The 16,730-nt window shown below is 43.1% G+C and overlaps 2 protein-coding genes across 8 annotated transcripts; one reads left to right on the top strand and one right to left on the bottom strand.

Annotated features, from left to right (window-relative positions):
• Positions 1-107: 107 nt before the first annotated feature.
• Positions 108-10,752, top strand: SRSF10 (serine and arginine rich splicing factor 10). Of its 6 annotated transcripts, XM_048326908.1 has the most exons (7): positions 109-338; positions 2,364-2,468; positions 4,187-4,290; positions 5,703-5,865; positions 6,155-6,208; positions 6,380-6,481; positions 9,537-10,752. In XM_048326908.1, exons 1-7 carry the CDS (start codon positions 274-276, stop codon positions 9,553-9,555), a joined length of 612 nt encoding a protein of 203 aa, XP_048182865.1. In that variant the 5' UTR covers positions 109-273; the 3' UTR covers positions 9,556-10,752. The 6 variants fall into 6 exon arrangements, with proteins under 6 accessions (XP_048182863.1, XP_048182865.1, XP_048182862.1 ...); XM_048326906.1 differs by having other exon boundaries at positions 108-338; positions 6,158-6,208; positions 6,380-10,752; XM_048326905.1 differs by having other exon boundaries at positions 6,380-10,752.
• Positions 10,753-11,000: 248 nt separating this feature from the next.
• Positions 11,001-14,938, bottom strand: PNRC2 (proline rich nuclear receptor coactivator 2). Of its 2 annotated transcripts, none has more exons than XM_048326911.1 (3): positions 14,753-14,938; positions 13,686-13,890; positions 11,001-13,235 (listed from the first exon to the last, which is right to left on the bottom strand). In XM_048326911.1, exon 3 carries the CDS (start codon positions 13,215-13,217, stop codon positions 12,795-12,797), a length of 423 nt encoding a protein of 140 aa, XP_048182868.1. In that variant the 5' UTR covers positions 13,218-13,235; positions 13,686-13,890; positions 14,753-14,938; the 3' UTR covers positions 11,001-12,794. The 2 variants fall into 2 exon arrangements, with proteins under 2 accessions (XP_048182868.1, XP_048182869.1); XM_048326912.1 differs by having other exon boundaries at positions 13,686-13,887; positions 14,753-14,900.
• Between the last annotated feature and the right edge of the window lie 1,792 nt (positions 14,939-16,730).

The following is a 16,730-nucleotide window of genomic DNA, read 5'->3' as shown; positions in this document are numbered from 1 at the left end:
GCCGGAGGGCCCGGGCGCTCCCGCGCGGGGCCGGCGCGCATGCGCGCTGCCGAGCCGGGGCAGGGTTTTGGCGCCGCGTTTCGCTCTCGCCGGAAGCCCCGCGGGAAGTCTCGCGAGAGGCGGCGCGCGGGCGGGCGGTGCAGCTCCCCCAGGGTCGCCTCAGCCGCTCCCGCCGCGCCCGGGCCGCGCTCGCTCCTTCCCTCCCTCCTTCCTTCCCTCCTTCCTTCCTTCCTTCCTTCCTTCCTTCCTTCCTTCTTTCCCAGCGCCATCGACATGTCCCGCTACCTGCGGCCCCCCAACACCTCGCTCTTCGTGCGGAACGTGGCCGACGACACCCGGTGAGTGGGGGCGGAGCGGGGGCTCGCGCAGGCTTTGGCGGGCTCGCTAGGCCGCGGGCGCGGGGGTCCCCCCGCAGCCGAGGGAGGGAAGAGGGCGAGCCCGGCGTGCTCCCTTCCTCCGCTTCGCCTTCTCCCTCTCTCCGCTCTCCCTTATCCTTGCCCTGCCTTCCATTTTCCTCCGCTCCTCGCGATGTTGCTCGTTCCCCGCCTCTCCACGCGGATCCGTTTCCAAACAGCGTCCAGAAAGAACAAAGCTGGGCCGCAACAAAGTGAAACTCCCCGCAGCCGCCTTTGAGTGTGTCCAGCGGGAGATCCGGGCGGGATGTGTGCCCGGGGCGATGCTGGACAGCCGCTGGAGTTTGGAATGCTCCTTGGGAAATGCAGTATTGCTGCTAGATGGGAGAAAATAGAGCATTTGTGCCCAAAATTCCTGGCGTAGCCGGTCCCGTTAGCGTGGGAGCTGCTGCCAGTTCAGGTGGAATGTTGGTGCGGCAATTGTTATGTACCGGGGCCTCTCAGGACGCTCAGTACGGAATCGGGGGAAGCGATCGATGCTTGTTCTCCGTTATAACCGTGTTGTACCGAGAGCCCGTAAGGACTAAACGTGTGTGGTGAGAGAACTCCTCCTAGGGAATTAAAAGAACAAAAACGGAGTATTGCACAGGTTCTTATTTATTCTTTATATGTTTTTAGTGAACTGTTGGTTTTCCTCATTTCACTTCGGCAGTTTAGTGACAAACACCTTTAGTGGTTAACAAGCACCTTTGGTTTGTTATCAGCTGTGGAACACTTACTGAGCATCGTTGGCACAGGATGCGTTTGTCAGAGCACTCCTGTGTTGTTATTTGTGTGTAGAATTTGTACGGAGATCCCTGTAAGGTCTAGTCCTATTAAATGTAAGTTTTCCAACTCTTCCTGGGCTACTTGGACCAAAGTTGTTCAGCAAGCAGCAGTAGTGTGGGCACAATGGAATGGATTAAGAGCATTGTGATAAGTAACTTGAAATTAAACTTTTCTATTTTTTCCATTAATTTTTTCATCTTTCCAATAATTAATTTTACTCTAAGAACAGCTGAGGACGATTACTTCCAAATTCTTTACAATAATGTGGATCCTGTTGAAGCTTCACCTTAAAGGGCTCTTGGAGGTGGCTTCATTGTGGGATCTCCATGCTGGTTGTAGTTCCCTTTTGCCAGCACTGACTGTGTGGAGATTTGTTTCCCAACTGATGCGAGAGAAATGTAAAAATATAAAAAATAGTAGTGACTTTTACATACCGCCTAGATGTGGTATTAGATCAATCTTCGCATGCAGGTTTTTGTCCTCAAATGTCACAAAAATGAGTGTGAGGAGCTGATGTGAGTAAGAAAGCTCTGTTGAGGAGAGGGTGTTGGTCAGGGGTAGTTGCAGCTGAACAGTTTTGTCTCAGCTCTCTAAAGCCAACTCTTTGGAAAAACTATCCCGAGGGCATGAGTGGCTGCTCACTCGAGATCTGTTCTATTTGATGTGGTTGTAAGTATTGATTATTTTATGGAAATGGGTTTGGGTGACTGGTTTGTTCTCATAATGTTTATTTGGATCTCATAGTGGATGTTTGCATGTTGCAAAATGACTGTCGAGTTACATGAATAATAATAACAATAATAATTCTTACCAATCCTTTCTTTCACTTTCTGCCAACCTTGGCTGCATTGAATGAACTGATGTGTATCACTTCTCAGTTTACATTTTTGTGCTAGAGTTATGCTGAAGGCTTGTTTCAAACTGCCAGGGTGTATCTTGAGCATCCTGAGTCTTGAGTGTTTCAGAAAAGCTCCGTGTGCTGCCAACAGTGAACTGCCCAAACACTTTTTTCCCCAAAAAGTGTTTTGCTACTTTCATCCTCCACCAAATGCTTCCAAAAATGGGGGGTGGTCATGCTAATTGTAGATTTGACTTGGTTTTGTTGTTTTATTTTATTTTGGTGGATGTTTTTTAACACCTTAACCAGTGAAAAAACCATATCAGGTGTTTGTGGTGTTCCAGGTCTGAAGACTTGCGCCGTGAGTTTGGTCGTTATGGGCCTATAGTTGATGTTTACGTTCCACTTGACTTCTACACTCGCCGTCCCAGAGGATTTGCCTATGTTCAATATCCTTTCTTCAGATGGCTCATTAGTGAGGGGTGTTGAAGTTTGAAATTCAAGTTTGTGTAAGAGGTAACCAATCTAAATGAAAAAGCAGTTTACTTTTGTGTTGTATCTAATAAGTGTCTTACTTATGTCGTGGTGTTTCGTTATTTTTGAAGATTAACTTCTCTCAATTGTTCTTTGCCTTTTTTGCAAAACTTAAGTCCAGTAATATAAAAGCTTGCTTATGTCACTGAAATTAATACTCTTATGATTTAAATGAAAATTTATCACTGACTCAAAATTGTCTAGCACGTTTTTATTATCACTGGTGTGTAAGTAAAGTTGTGCTTAGCAAAATGTGGCTGCTATTCATTGTTAATTTAACAAATGGAAACTGGAATCACTTGATCAAAATCAGATTGTGTAAAAAATGAGGTGAACTTCTTTCTTTAATATTGTCCCCTAATTTGCTGTCCTCTGTTGTTGCCTCAGAATGTAAAGCTGTACAGTAATGGCGACCCCAAAGAGAAAGCATGAAAGAACCTTTAGAGTAGAGTTCAACAATTAAGGCAAGTAGACAAGCCAAAGACCTCTTAAGGATCAGGCTTGAAGAGAAGGGAGAGTTTGGGAAAAGAAAAAATAAAGAAAAGCTGGAAGAAGGACAAGCCATAATGGGAGACAAAGCTTCGCTTTATCTACAAAAGGGGGAAAAGGTTGTTTTTCAAAGTAAAAGATAAAGCCATCTGTCATTTTTGGCCAAGCATCTCATGACAAGTCCTTCTGACAAGCACTTAAAGAGTTAAAGGTCAAGATGAAGTTGAATGGTGGCCAAGATTAAAGGAGTCATACCTGATGTATCCTACAGAATAACAGTTTTTCTTCTGTCTGTCATGTAAGCAGTAATTTGATGAATTATTCTGGTTTAGTCCATTGACAAAACCTGTAATATTTCTCTTGTGAGTGCTACTGTAACTGTGGTCTGAATGAAATCACATTCGGTCTGGGGTTTTGAGGGAGATGCTGCAACATGGAAGTTTCTCTCCTGCAGAGATGATGCTGCTGAGAAATGAGTGGTCTGGAGGGGAAAGGCAACTCATGTTTTTGGGTCCCAAAAGCTGGAAGTAGGGGTGTAAATTCCAGCATTGAAATGAATGTCTGTCACTGTAGCTTGGCCCTGAGTGCCAGTGCAGGGCTCGCTGTGTCTGCTCTTCTCTCACGCTGGGGAAGCTCTGCAGACAGGGCTGTGACATGGCATAAGTTAAACTTAAAATCAGTTGTTAAAAAAAAAAAAAAAGGAAAGCTTTATTATAATTCTAAAGTTAATAGTTAATATTTACTGTTGGTACGTCCAACATAATTTAAGAACTAGGGCTTAATTTTAATAAACTCAATGCAGTGGAGAGAACTAAATGACCATTAATAAGTGTATTTTGAAAGGATACCTCTGTTTTCTTTGCATAAGTACAAGTGGGAGAAGAAAATAATTAAGAGTATCACATAGCAACTGCTTGCTGATGGATAAATTCATGGTCATATTACAAGATTTTAATTTTATTACAGGAGTTCTGAGATAGCTGGTGGTTAATTAAAAATAAATTCCATAGTGTGTAGAGTAGCATGACAAAAGAACTTAAAACATGGCTGTAAAATGAGAAAATAACTTGAAAATTTTCATTTTTATTTTAAATACCAAATCTGTTAAACTGCTCAAATTCCCAAGTACCTTAACACTCCCCACATTTGAAGATGTCCGTGATGCAGAAGATGCTCTCCATAATTTGGATCGAAAGTGGATTTGTGGTCGGCAAATAGAAATCCAGTTTGCACAGGGGGATCGCAAGAGTAAGTGCCTGAATTTTATCACACCCTGAATTTATTAGCCTGAATTTCAGCACCACACAACGCTGCACGTGGTGCTAATTGTTGTGATATGTTCTTATTTTATATAAATAGCATGTGGATGTTCTGCCTTTTATCCAGTAACTGTTAATGACTCGTTTTAATTGTAAATGGATAACTAAGTATCACAGTCACCACAGTCATTCTTTGGAGCTTTCTGTGCAGCTCTGTGTGATCTCCAGGATTGAGGTAATGTCTTCATTTTCATTTGGCTTCAGGATAAAAGTCAATTTCAAGGTATCTCAATTCAAGGTGGAGCAGAATTTGTATTTTCTGAACAGATAATTGGAAAGAGAACTTAGGTCTTTGAAATCTGTTATTTGTGTGCATAGTCTTAATTTGCAGGGAGATACAGATTTGTAAACCTGGTACAAACCTGTTGGTCTAAACCAGAACTGTAATACTCATGTTATGCCTGCAAATAAAAGTGCCTTAAAGGTCTTTAGTTACAGCTCTCAGAGGAACAACCTGACTGTCCAGTTTTCCCTCAAGTACTCACAATTAACTTTAATGGAGTCAGTGGAAATTCTGCACTCCGAAGGACAAGTTTCTGTCCTGTATATAAACATTGGAATTTCTAATAAGTTTCTGAACAAAATTAACTAAATCCACCTTAGTGTGTTGCAAGCAGCACTTAAAACATAAAAAATTGAAGCCATTTAGTACAGAGGGTGTTTGTTACAGCGTAGTCTGTTTAAAATACTTAAGAGCATGTTCTTTGGGGTTGAATTTGATACAGAGAAAGGATAGAGGAAATACTGTGGAAGACTAATAGGTTCATTCATTTTTAATTACTTTAAGCTGCAGAGTAAAAGTGAATTGTTTTAATGGGGGGTTCCTTTTGGAATCAGACTTCTCTTTGTGTGGCATCCACTGAAGCCTCTGTGTAAGATGGGCCTTTAATCATTAAAGACAGCTGTGGATCAGGTGTGGTGATGGTGCTGTGCAGTCAGGAAAAAGTGTTCAATTAGCTTTCACTCATTGGGTAAATTCAGGAATGTCACAGTGTGTCAGTCATGGGTCTGACCTGTCCTACCAGTTTCCAGCTGGCCTGAAATCACTTTGACCAGCTCTGTGTTCTGGTTTTACGGAGCATTAGTCCTTTCTGACTGGTTTTGAGGGGATTTTTTTGTTTGTTTTGCTTCCTAGATTTATAATGCCCCTCAGGCTACATTAATTTGTGTCCAGTGGCTAAAGCAGCACAAAACAAGTGGCACAGAGCAGCCTCTCACCTGTCCCTTCATAAACATCAAATCATGAGTGAGCCTTTCTGCTCAGCACCAAATACATGGCTTAGACCTTGAGGGGGAAAAGTAGGGCATCTTTTTCACTTGCAGATATTGCTATTTTTACAGCACCAAACCAAATGAAAGCCAAGGAAGGGAGAAACCTGTACAGTTCTTCTCGTTACGATGACTATGACAGATACAGGCGGTCTCGGAGTCGCAGTTACGAGCGGAGACGGTCGAGGAGTCGCTCCTTTGATTACAGCTATAGAAGATCCTATAGTCCCAGAAAGTAAGTGTAGTGTGTGGGGTTGGCCTCAACTGCACAGCACAGAGACACCACGCTGACTATTTAATTGTTACAGTTTTGAATAATCTTTTTTTTTCTATCGTGGGAGTAACCGCTGGGAGTTGCGTACCTTGCATGCTGCATCTGATCAGGAGTAGTGAATGAAACGATTCTGTGTTGCGTTGGAGAATAACTGAAAGCAAATGCACAGCTTGAAAAGATAATGTATTAAGTATTTGTACATTTACATAGGGATTTGTCACCGTTTACTCTTTCTGATGTACCTTTTTAGCAGTAGACCTACTGGAAGACCTCGTCGTAGCAGAAGCCATTCGGACAATGATAGGTAAAACACTTTTTACACCCTTTGAATTGCAAACTAGATCACTGTATTCCTTTAACTATAGGTTTAAAAAAAAGTTTCTCCTGCAAAAACGGTAAACAATTTTTAATGTACTAGATGTCTAAGAATAGTGTTTTTACATTCAAATCTCCTCTCTCCCCTTTATTCTGATAGGTTCAAACACCGCAATCGATCTTTTTCAAGATCTAAGTCCAATTCAAGATCACGATCCAAGTCACAGCCCAAGAAAGAAATGAAGGCTAAATCACGGTCTAGGTCTGCATCTCACACCAAATCTAGAGGCACCTCTAAAACAGATTCTAAAACACACTATAAGTCCAGCTCAAGATATGAGAAGGAGTCGAGAAAAAAAGAACCAGCTAGATCCAAATCACAGTCAAGATCACATTCTAGATCTAGGTCAAAATCCAGATCGAGGTCTTGGACTAGTCCCAAGTCCAGTGGCCACTAACAGTGTATCCATGTTGGTTTAGGCATGTAAGATTCATTTACACACAGTTCAGTTTACTTAAATTATCAGGAATATGATGTTGCAACAGTGCTAAAAAATATTTTCTTTGTCAGTTTTCCCTGTAGCCGACAATGGTTAAAATTACAACAGTGTTGAGAAGCCACAGAGAGAGAGAGAGGGAGAGAGATTGTCCAATTGGTTAAATGTCATGGGCAGCTACTGATTTGGTTGTGGTGTCTCTATGTATATTTTTGTAAAGATTTGCATTTTTAATGCTTAGATATTTGGTGATGACTTGATTGATCGTAACTTGCAACATTGTCCTTTTACAAATGTCACACCCATAGAGAAATTGGTACCAGTTTGTGCTGGACAGTTAAACCAGCTGTTTAAACAGCTAAACTTTGTGAGAAAAAAGGAAAACTGGACAGCTGTAGTGCAACACTGGCTGCTGGGAAATCAGACTGGCAGTTTGTTTCCATGGCTCCAGGGCAGGTTTCAGTGTTCTCCGTGCCCACCAGCAGGTTGGCAGGTGGAGCTCTGTGGAGAGAAATTTGGGAGATTTCTCTTTACCCTGCTCTCTGGAGAGATGGTACTGACCTTGCATGTACGACATGGGGAGAGAGTTGGTCTTGAAGCTTGCTCAGAGACTGTGCAGTGTCGTGACCCATCGGGATGGAGGCTTCACTGCCTCTGCCCTGGCTGCTAGTGCTGAAGGTGTGAGGGCAAAACCCACCTTGAAATGGAAAATCTAAATTCAGATTTCAGCAAACGGCAGAGCAACTAAATATTAGGTTGTGTGTACATTTTATGCAGTTTTTTGTATCTATTCTAAATTTTAGTGAGCAGTTAACCATAAAGTTGCTTAGTTTTCCTGCTGTTAGATACAAGTAGATTGTTTCGAGTTGTGTGTGTACAGTATATAAGAACTAAACTTTTATGCCAATGACTCCTGTGGTTAGTTGGTGTATTCATAGGTATCAAACCGTAGCCATCTCCCTGGGTTACCAGGCTTGCTTTTTACACAGCAAAAAAGCAGTTGGTCAAGCAAGTCTGAATCACTCCTTCCTCAGAATGGATAGTGGTTTGGTTACAAGATTTCGTTTTCCTTCAGAACAAATGTTTGAAGTTGAGTATGAACAAGAGCTGCATCTCTAGTTATGTAGTTTATCACTAAGACAGTATATTTAGAAAATTGAATGTGAAAAATAACAAACCCAGTGTGTAATCTTACCAGTGTTTCTCTAGAAGGCAAGATCCTTTGTTATGAAAATGGCTTTTGGCATTGTTTTTATTCCTCTTTACTTTCAAAAGCCACCATCAAACACTTAAGTGTTCCTCACTGTCTGATGTCTGTAGCATATAAAGACATTGATTTCCAAAAGTTCCTTTTTAGAGAAATGTTTTAGGGTTTGGGTTCAGTGTTTCAGCAGGGCCTTTAAAGAAGCGCAGATGGCTTTGGGATATGGTCAGCGGAACGTGCTTAGGGGTTGATCCTAGAACCTTTGTACATTTGATAGTATTTCTAACTTTTTCTTTACTGTTTGCAGTTAATGTTCATGTTCTGCTATGCAATCATTTATATGCACGTTCCTTTAATTTTGTAGACTTTCCTGGATGTATAGTTTAAAAACAGCAAAAAGTCTATTTAAAACTGTAGCAGTAGCGTGCAGCTCTAGCAGAGGAAAGTTGTGGGATTAAACTTTGTATTTCCTTTCTTATAGAGGCTTCTAAAAAGGTATTTTTATATGTTCTTTTTAACAAATATTGTGTACTACCTTTAAAACATCGATGTTTTGATCAAAATAACTAAAGACCCAGCTTATTTTCTGCTTGCTGTAAATTTAGCAAACATGCTGTAATAAAAAAATGAAGGAAATACTGATCCACTGGAATTATTGTAGCTTTAGAATTTGACTCCAGAGCATGGTTAGGAGTAGAGCTATGCATCCCTTATGGAGTAAAATCCTTACTATGGTATTTCAGTAAAGGCAGGAATTTTTCATTTAGTGTCTGAATAAATGTCACTTCACATTTTTGAAAGGGTACAAGACAAACTGAGAATGCTAAGCATTAAGTTGTAGTCTAATATATTGAATTTTCTTTGCCATTAACTTTAGTTATTGCTGGATGGGCTTGCCCCATAGGTTATAATTCAGATATTATTAGCCAGGTTATGAAACTACTTTAAAGCAACAACTGAAGGTTCATACAAAATCAAATGCACAGTATCACCATATCAATTTATAATTGCCATATCAAAACTGGTGCCAGCAGTGGTCCTGTGGGAGGTGGCAACAGGGATGGAGCTGCCTCCTGGCACTGGTAGTGTGCCCAGCTGGAGGTTCTGCCCTGAAAGACAAAAATCCTCTGTAATTGCTTTGATAAACCCACTGTCACCCTTTATAAGTTGAGCTGTGATTATTTCTGCTTCTAACAGCAGAAACCCCCACCATTTCCAGCGTTATATCTATATATAGAGAGAGATAAATAGATATAGTCTTCATGACTAAATCCTGCTTCAAAGGGGTCCTCGTGCCCGAGTGGTGGGGAGAGCCTGGCTGTGATTGTGTCAGGGACCTGCAGGGATTGCTGTGGTTAATGGTGGTGCTGGTCCAGCTGGAATTGGAGCTGGAAGGGTGGGAGGAGGGAGGAGAAATCTCCGTGCCCAGGCAGGGGGGCTGATTGGAGAGTGCAGAGTAACAGTAACAATTCCTTAACTGTTGTGTCAGCATGTCCTTATATTGTGTGCCTCAGCATTTATGTATAGCACAGTTTAATTTTTGTTTTGAAAAGCCAGATCATTGCAAGTATAATGTAGTGTCTGCCAGTTCTGATGGTTCTTTCTTTCTCTCCCAGAGGTAGGACTAAACTTTGACTTGACTTGTGTATATGAACAAGCCAGAAAAGCCGAACACAAACCCACGATGTTTCAAGAGTGCATGAATAAAGATGTTGTCCTAGTTCTTGCTCCCATGGAAAAATTGTGAAGAAGCTGTTCTGTGGGCCTTTCAGTTGGGGACGAGTTAGCAGGATGTGGCCAAAAGGGCAGGGAATGTTTATGCATTCATGCAAGTCAAGCCACAGCCCATCTAGATAACATCTCCCTTCCTTGATGCAGGTATCCCAGTCCTGCCCTAAAAAAAGCAGGAGCCTGTCTTGTGCAAGCTTCCTGCAGGTTATGCACAGCTGGAATGCAAGAACATTGCAGGCTACAAAAGATCATGTCTAGGCCTCTTTCTTTTGGAGTCTCAAGAATGGTGGGAATTACGTTTTTCTGTGGTAAAAGTAGATTTTGTCATTCCTGCAAAATTTGTAGAATTGAAGTAGCGTGTAAAAAAAATATAATTCTGCTGAAAGTAATGGCTGTGCTCCAAAATATCTGCAGCGAATCGATTGGTGTCAGCAGTCATAGAAGGCTCTATTGGAACTTCTTTTTCACCTAAAGTCCATGCACCCAACTGGTAATTAAAAATCTTCAATTTAGTGGTTAAGTAGCTGGGTGTTTAATTAGGGACTCTGATAGCCTGGTCTCTGAAAGCTCAATGTTATCCTTTCTATGTCTTATCAAGATGTTTAATGTACAGTATCATGGTTTTATTCGAAGTGGAATCTTTTGGTTTCAATGTTATTTTGAGCGCTCTGCTTGGACAAGAGCTTTTTTCCCTGACTGTTGAGTCTGGGGTGACAGCTCGGGGTGTGCTCAGAGAAGGGCAGTGGAGCCATGCACAGCACTGCTGCTTGGGTCTTGGCAGGGATGGTGCAGATGAACATTTTGAAGTACAAAGGGATAAAATTGACACATTTTTAGGACATAATCACCCATTAAGAATTGCTGGTTTTCTCCATTTATCTTGTAACTTGCTTTAAAAAGTCTGTAGTCCATTGCTATATTTGTCTACGATGCTCTTGCTGCTGAGACTATTGTAGGAAGGGAAGACTCTGTACCCTGTAGTGTGTTTGATCGGAGATGCTGATGTTTTATTCATCCACATCCTTTCTTCTTGAGTTTTGTGTTCCATCTGTGCAAATAACCCTGTGAATTGGGAATAAAATGTACAAGTTTTGACTATAACTTGAGAGCACCTTCTGACTTAATTAATCCAGCCGTAGTCTGTGGGAGACAGAGCCCCAAGTGCTGCCTCCCAGCCTCACCAGCTTCTGGTTTTGTCAGGAACTTTATTAGTGTTAATTCTCAAGCTCTGTGTTCCCAAACCACTGGAAAGGCCTGAAGGCTGCAGCTAAAGCAACCTCCCTTGGGAAGTGAGCTGCCAAAATGAGGTCATCCCACTTTTCCGTTTCCATCTGAAAACAAAGAGATGCTTTTAGGGGGTAAAAAAAAAATTTATTTAAATGTTTTGTTTCCAATTTGTACAAACATCATCAGTAATTGACAATTTGAAGAATAGATAATTAACTGGGATACAGCTCAGACTCTGGTGGGAGTCCAGGTCACAACACAAGTTTAGAGACTGCCAATTCCATGTGATTTGGAGCAATAATTTTGTAAACATTCAGCTCAGCTGCCACTGCATTTGGAATGTACAGAAAGACACCTCCGAACATTTCACAATCTGCAAAAGGCCTGTTCAAATTAAAGCACTTGTTTTTAGTAATCCTTGTATTTTGAAAGAACCCTGGCTGCTCCTGTTCTCACAATCCAGCTGTTCCTCCTGCAGGATCAGCTGCAGGGTGACAGCACAGGAGCCACCTGCCCTGGCCCTCTGCCGAGGGATTTCAGCAAAGACTGAACAAAACATCGTGTTACAGAGCATTGATGCATTTCAGAAACACAGAATGATGACAATCCTTCAGGCTTATGGAGCACCCAAGCCCAGGCATTTGCATTTCTTGTGAAACACTTCATTTGCAACATTTCAGGTTTTTTTCATCACTGAACACACACCTCTCCTACACATTCACAACAGGAGGATTTGAAGCTCCAGCAGCTTTTTTTTTAAGGTTTTTTTTCTTTAATTAAAAAAAAAAAAAAATCTAAATAAGCCTCTTTTGCACTGATTTTACTTTAACAAAAATGAGATTACAACCAAATACAATGTGCATATTCACTGCATGTGAAGTGCAAGGGCACAGCCACAAATGTCTTTTTTTTTTTTTTAATTTTTTTTTTTAAACAAAATATCATTTTTTAAAACCAGGCCACGTACTCAACATGGTCATCTTACATTCAGCAGTTTTGTACTAAAAATACTTCTGTGCAGGAAAGCCCGGCAGAAATTTACATATGCTACAATGTTTTACATGTATTTACATGGCTCTGTTTTCCCTGTGAGAGCATCTAACACTTGCCCCCAACTATTAATTGTTACAGGGGAACCCATTTAAGATCAGACTAAGGAACTACTCCACCTATTTTATAAAAACTGATACAAAAATGTGATTTAGAACTCCTCAGTGCAGTGGGCATACAAAGGATTTGGGGGGGATTTTTGGCAGTCACCTGATGCAAGGTCTTTAGTTGGCACTCATAGAGGTTCCCGGGAATCACAGCTGGAGAGGCTTTATCAATCTGCCTGAGGAGTTCTTCCACACCCTTTCAGAACATTCCAGATGGGAGCCACGGGCTTGAAACGCTCACCCACCACTGCAGGAGTGCCACTAAAGGTCACAGGGACAGGTGAGAGAATCAGCTGTGCCTCCCCTCGTGCCCAGGTGGAAGTTTCTGCTCTGCAGAGTGTTTAGCACATCTTACACCAGTCTGAAAAGCAGCAAATAACCTGACTGAAGTTTTCAGTGCGTAGTTTTCAGTTCATGCTGCATTAAGTTAGGTAAAAGCTGGTTTTCTAACAATTCAAAGTCACAATTCCAATTTTGGAACACAGTCCCATTTATTCTTAAATGCAATAAATGGTGACTGCTCAGGATTTGATTGATTTTTGAGAAAATAACTATTTCACAGTGAGGTGGACACAGCACTGAACTTTTGAGGTAAAAGATGAGGGGAATGTAAACTTGCACCCCTCTCCAAGTGACTAACTACATGCAGCAAGAACACCTGGTCCTGCACAGCTGTGCAGCTGGAGTGGGGAGTAGCAATGCTCAAAATTTGAAACCCTGTCAATCAAAATCGCTTCTGAAAATCACACAAGTTACATCTCAGGCCTGGACTTTCAGTAATGTTTTGAGCTGAAATGTCATTATTTCTTTATCAGAAGGTTTAAAAGAAACAGGTACCCAGTGGCTTGGTGGCTTAGGCAGAACACTTGGGGAGGGTGGCTCGCTGAACTTGGCCCCAGCATAGTTCTGGTTGCTCTGAGGGGTGAACAACAGGTTGCAATTGGATAGAGCAGGATTCCAATTGGGATTCTTGGGGAAGTGAACGTTGTTCTTCCCCCCTTTCTGCATGGCCTGCCATGCACCAGGAGAGGAGCTGCATCCGTGGCCTCTTTCCTTCTTCACACAGGTTTTCATCTGAGAATTCTGGTCTTTGTTCTTCTGCCTGTTTTTAAGTTGCTGATGGTTCTTGGTGGTATTTCTAGACTGGGGACTGGGAATGTTGTATCTTTCTCCACCACCCATCTTCAACTTAAGTGTCACCTGTGAAAACAAGGAAGAGTCCAGATAAGTCTTAATTACTCTTCTTCTAAAACAAAATCGTTCCGAGAACGTCTCGATTGCAAAGGGACAAAAATCAGTCTAACCAAAACTTGCTCTAAACAAGCCACTTCTCTCCTCAGAAAAGGTGTAACTGGAGGACAAAATGGTGCTCAGAAAATGCAGAGCCAGATTTAATCAGTCAGTATTGAGTGCTGCAGACATTTAAATTCAGCCTGTTAACACCTAAGAATTGGGCAAAGTTTGCATTGATAAAGCCACTCCCCAGACTTCCTGGTAAGCAAGAACTGCTCTGATAAACCCAAAGTGAACTGAAACCACCTCAAGTGGAACAGATTGTAATTCAACTGCCAAAGCCAACACCCAGACAGCAGCACAGGGTACTCAGCACTTTCCTCTTGTGATGTATTTCCCTCTCCCACCCCCATTTACCTCTCAGTGGTCTTCTCCGATTCCACACTCTCCAATTCTTGCCCCCTTTCTTGCTTCCAAGCTTGATAGAACAGGTACTGCCTTGTGCTGGACTCCTTCCTTTGGCTGGGAATAGAAGTTTTCATGGGCTGACCTGCTGTCTTCAGCCAGGGAGCCGAGCCCAACATCGGATTCTCGGCACAGAAGCTCCAAGGGAGAAGTCCTGCTGCAGAAACGAGAAAGAAACTTGAATTCAGATTAAGGAAACAATTGCTTCAATTTGGGGTGGAAAGAAAGGCAAGCGGAAAAAATTCACAGAATTCAGAGTCAGCTGTGTCTCTTTATTTGTTAAAGATGACAACATGCTACAAACAAAACCCCAAAACCTCACCCCAAAAAACACAGCATTATTTGTTTTCTCCACTTACATAAAGTTCACCATCAGATTTAGCATTTCCCAAGCAACAACTTTTTTTCTCATGCTCTGTCTTAAAAAGCATTTTAGGCAATCAAGAACTTTATCCCTTTGGTTTTAATAGGGAAAAAGTAAAATACAATAGAAAATACTTTGGGAACTGGGTCCAATACAGGAACTGCCCACAGTGTCCAAACCCTTCCCCAGCCACCGCAGAGCTCCATTTGTCATCGGTCAGCTGCTTCTTTCACCTTCGTTACCCAACTAATTCCTTCATAACTCTTACGCTAATTTCCTGTTTTGCTCATGGCTCGTCTTTTCCCGGGATCTCTGAGATTTTGACCATGACGCACTCCCATCTGTTCAGCTCCTCTCACTCTCCAAACTCAGGAGCCCCCTGCCCATCCCTCCCACAGCTCCAGAGGAGCCGCCCATCTCCATTTCCAGCTTCCGCCTTGTTTGGACTGAAACCAAAACCCGGGATAACGTCACCGGCCCCGGCCCAGCTGCCGTCTGCTACCGTCGACCGGAGCTTGTTCGCCTCCTTTACTTTCTCCCTTCTTCTCTCACCGACACCCGGGGGGAGCCGGGACCCGCCACCCCCCGTCCCCAACAACGGAGCACAACATGGCGGCAGCTGCGCCCGCTCCTTCCCGCACCGCTCCGCCCTTACCGACTTCTGTCCGCTCCGCTCGCCCACACGCACGGACACACACACGGCCCTTCAAGAACCGACTCCGCGCTGCTCCACCGTCACTGTCCGACCCCCGTCCCCAAAGCTCCCTCCACTCCGCACCGCCCCTCGCTCTCCCTCACAAAATGGCGGCCGCGTCCTGCGCCGTTTAACACCGTCTCCCTCCTCCCCCCTCCGCGGGGCCGCGCGGCCGCAGCCAATGGGAGCGCGCCGCTCGCCCGCTCCGCCAATGGGAGCCAAGCCCCGCCTGTTGCCAGGCGGGCCCGGGGCAGAGCGGCCGCGGCGCGCGGGCGGGCGGGGCCGCCATTTGAATCCCCTCACGAAGGGCAGCGCGGGAGCGGCCGCCGCTCTTTGTCCCGCCCGGCCCGGCCCCGCTGCCGGGCACCGCCCGCAGGTCCCCCGGCCCCTCTGCACAGCCCCCCGGACACGCTGCCAGCCCCACCCCGCCCGCGAATTAGCACAACAAAAAAAGTCGGGAACGCCCGCGCCAGCTGCCGCTGGGGGCTTCAAAGAGGTAAAATAATTAACAAAAAAAAAAAAAAAAAAAACACCGCACAAAACACCTGGCTGTGCTAGGGGCGTCGAGAGAGGGGATTCAGCGAACAAAGAGTAAAATCCAGCCCCCCAGAGATCCCCGCAGCGTTCTGATGTCAAATGGAGGGTCTTGGGTTTGTTGAGCCCATTCCCCACGCCTGCATTTAGTTAAACTATTTAATGTTTAAATTTAAAGTATACGTAGAGGGATGTTTCAGGTCAAAATACGGGGAAAAGCTTGTTTGGTTTAAACCTGTATTTCCCCAGGTTTAAACCAACACTGTGGGTATGCAGAGCCTGTGGCAGTGCCTGTGGTTTGTGTTTATATTCAAATTCTCTTATTTTGCCTCAAAGGATTATTTTGAAGAAAAAACCCACAAGATTTGGCCTTTACCATGTGTAGGATGAATGAAAATTAGGTATACATAAGAAATTTGCACATGTGAGAGTGTATTAAGGGGCCTGTCGAGCCTTGTACACCACATTAAAGGCCAAAAAAAGGAAGTTTCAAAGAAAATGGAAAGCAACGAGTTCAGTTCCAACCCCACCAAGTCAGGGCAGTACTTAAAAACAACACATGAACATTCAGAGTTTTTATTTTGAGGTACAGACCCTGGGTTCATTGAGTTGCCCTGTATTTTTAGCTACAGAAAGGAAAAATTACACATTCCTGCTTTATCCCTAAAACATTTAAAACAAAACTGTTTCCTTCCTGGTGTGGTGTTACAGGGCTGTGACCCATCCCAGGACAAGGTAAAGACTTGAAAAAGAAGTTTGTATTCATCATGCAGTTATTAAAAAAAGCCAGCATATGTTTCAATACACAAGATGTGTTGACATACCCGAGCCCAGACCTTTGTTCCTATTCTTTATTGTATGTTTGCACAAAGCAAGCTGAAATTAATTTGTTTTCCTCCCTTTGCTTTGGATTTCTTGGCACAATGTTATGGTTGAGGTCCTTATAGCAGCTTTTTGTCTTTAGATGGAAGACAGCAGTATCGGCTGTAAGCCTTGAGATTCCACGAATTAATAAACAACTCTCCTATAATGCACATCAGCAGATTTTTGCTTTGTTTCTATCTCTAGTGTGTTTATTTCTGCTAAAACACAATCTCACCCCAGTGTGTGGATGTTTTCAAGCCAGGACATGTCCGTGGGATTAAGAAATAGCATTTTGCAGGCTGCAAATGTGCTCTCTTGTCTGGGGAGCAAAACAGCATGTACTTTTCAATTCAGATCAAGGATGACACAAGGTCTGGCTGTTTTTCCTCACTATCTTTGAGATAATTAAAAAAAAAAAAAAACCTCTTGTCTTTCAGAGCTGGTTTTGGGGTCAGGCTGACACATTTAGCCTGGAGGAGCAGGAAATGTCAGTGATAAGCCAGTCCTGTATTTGTGCAGGAACTGTTCCACTGAAACAAGA

This window comes from Corvus hawaiiensis, chromosome 23 (assembly GCF_020740725.1).
Source record: "Corvus hawaiiensis isolate bCorHaw1 chromosome 23, bCorHaw1.pri.cur, whole genome shotgun sequence".
NCBI lineage: Eukaryota > Metazoa > Chordata > Aves > Passeriformes > Corvidae > Corvus > Corvus hawaiiensis.
The sequence above is the reverse complement of the archived record's forward strand: the minus strand, read 5'-3'. Positions and strand labels throughout refer to the sequence as shown.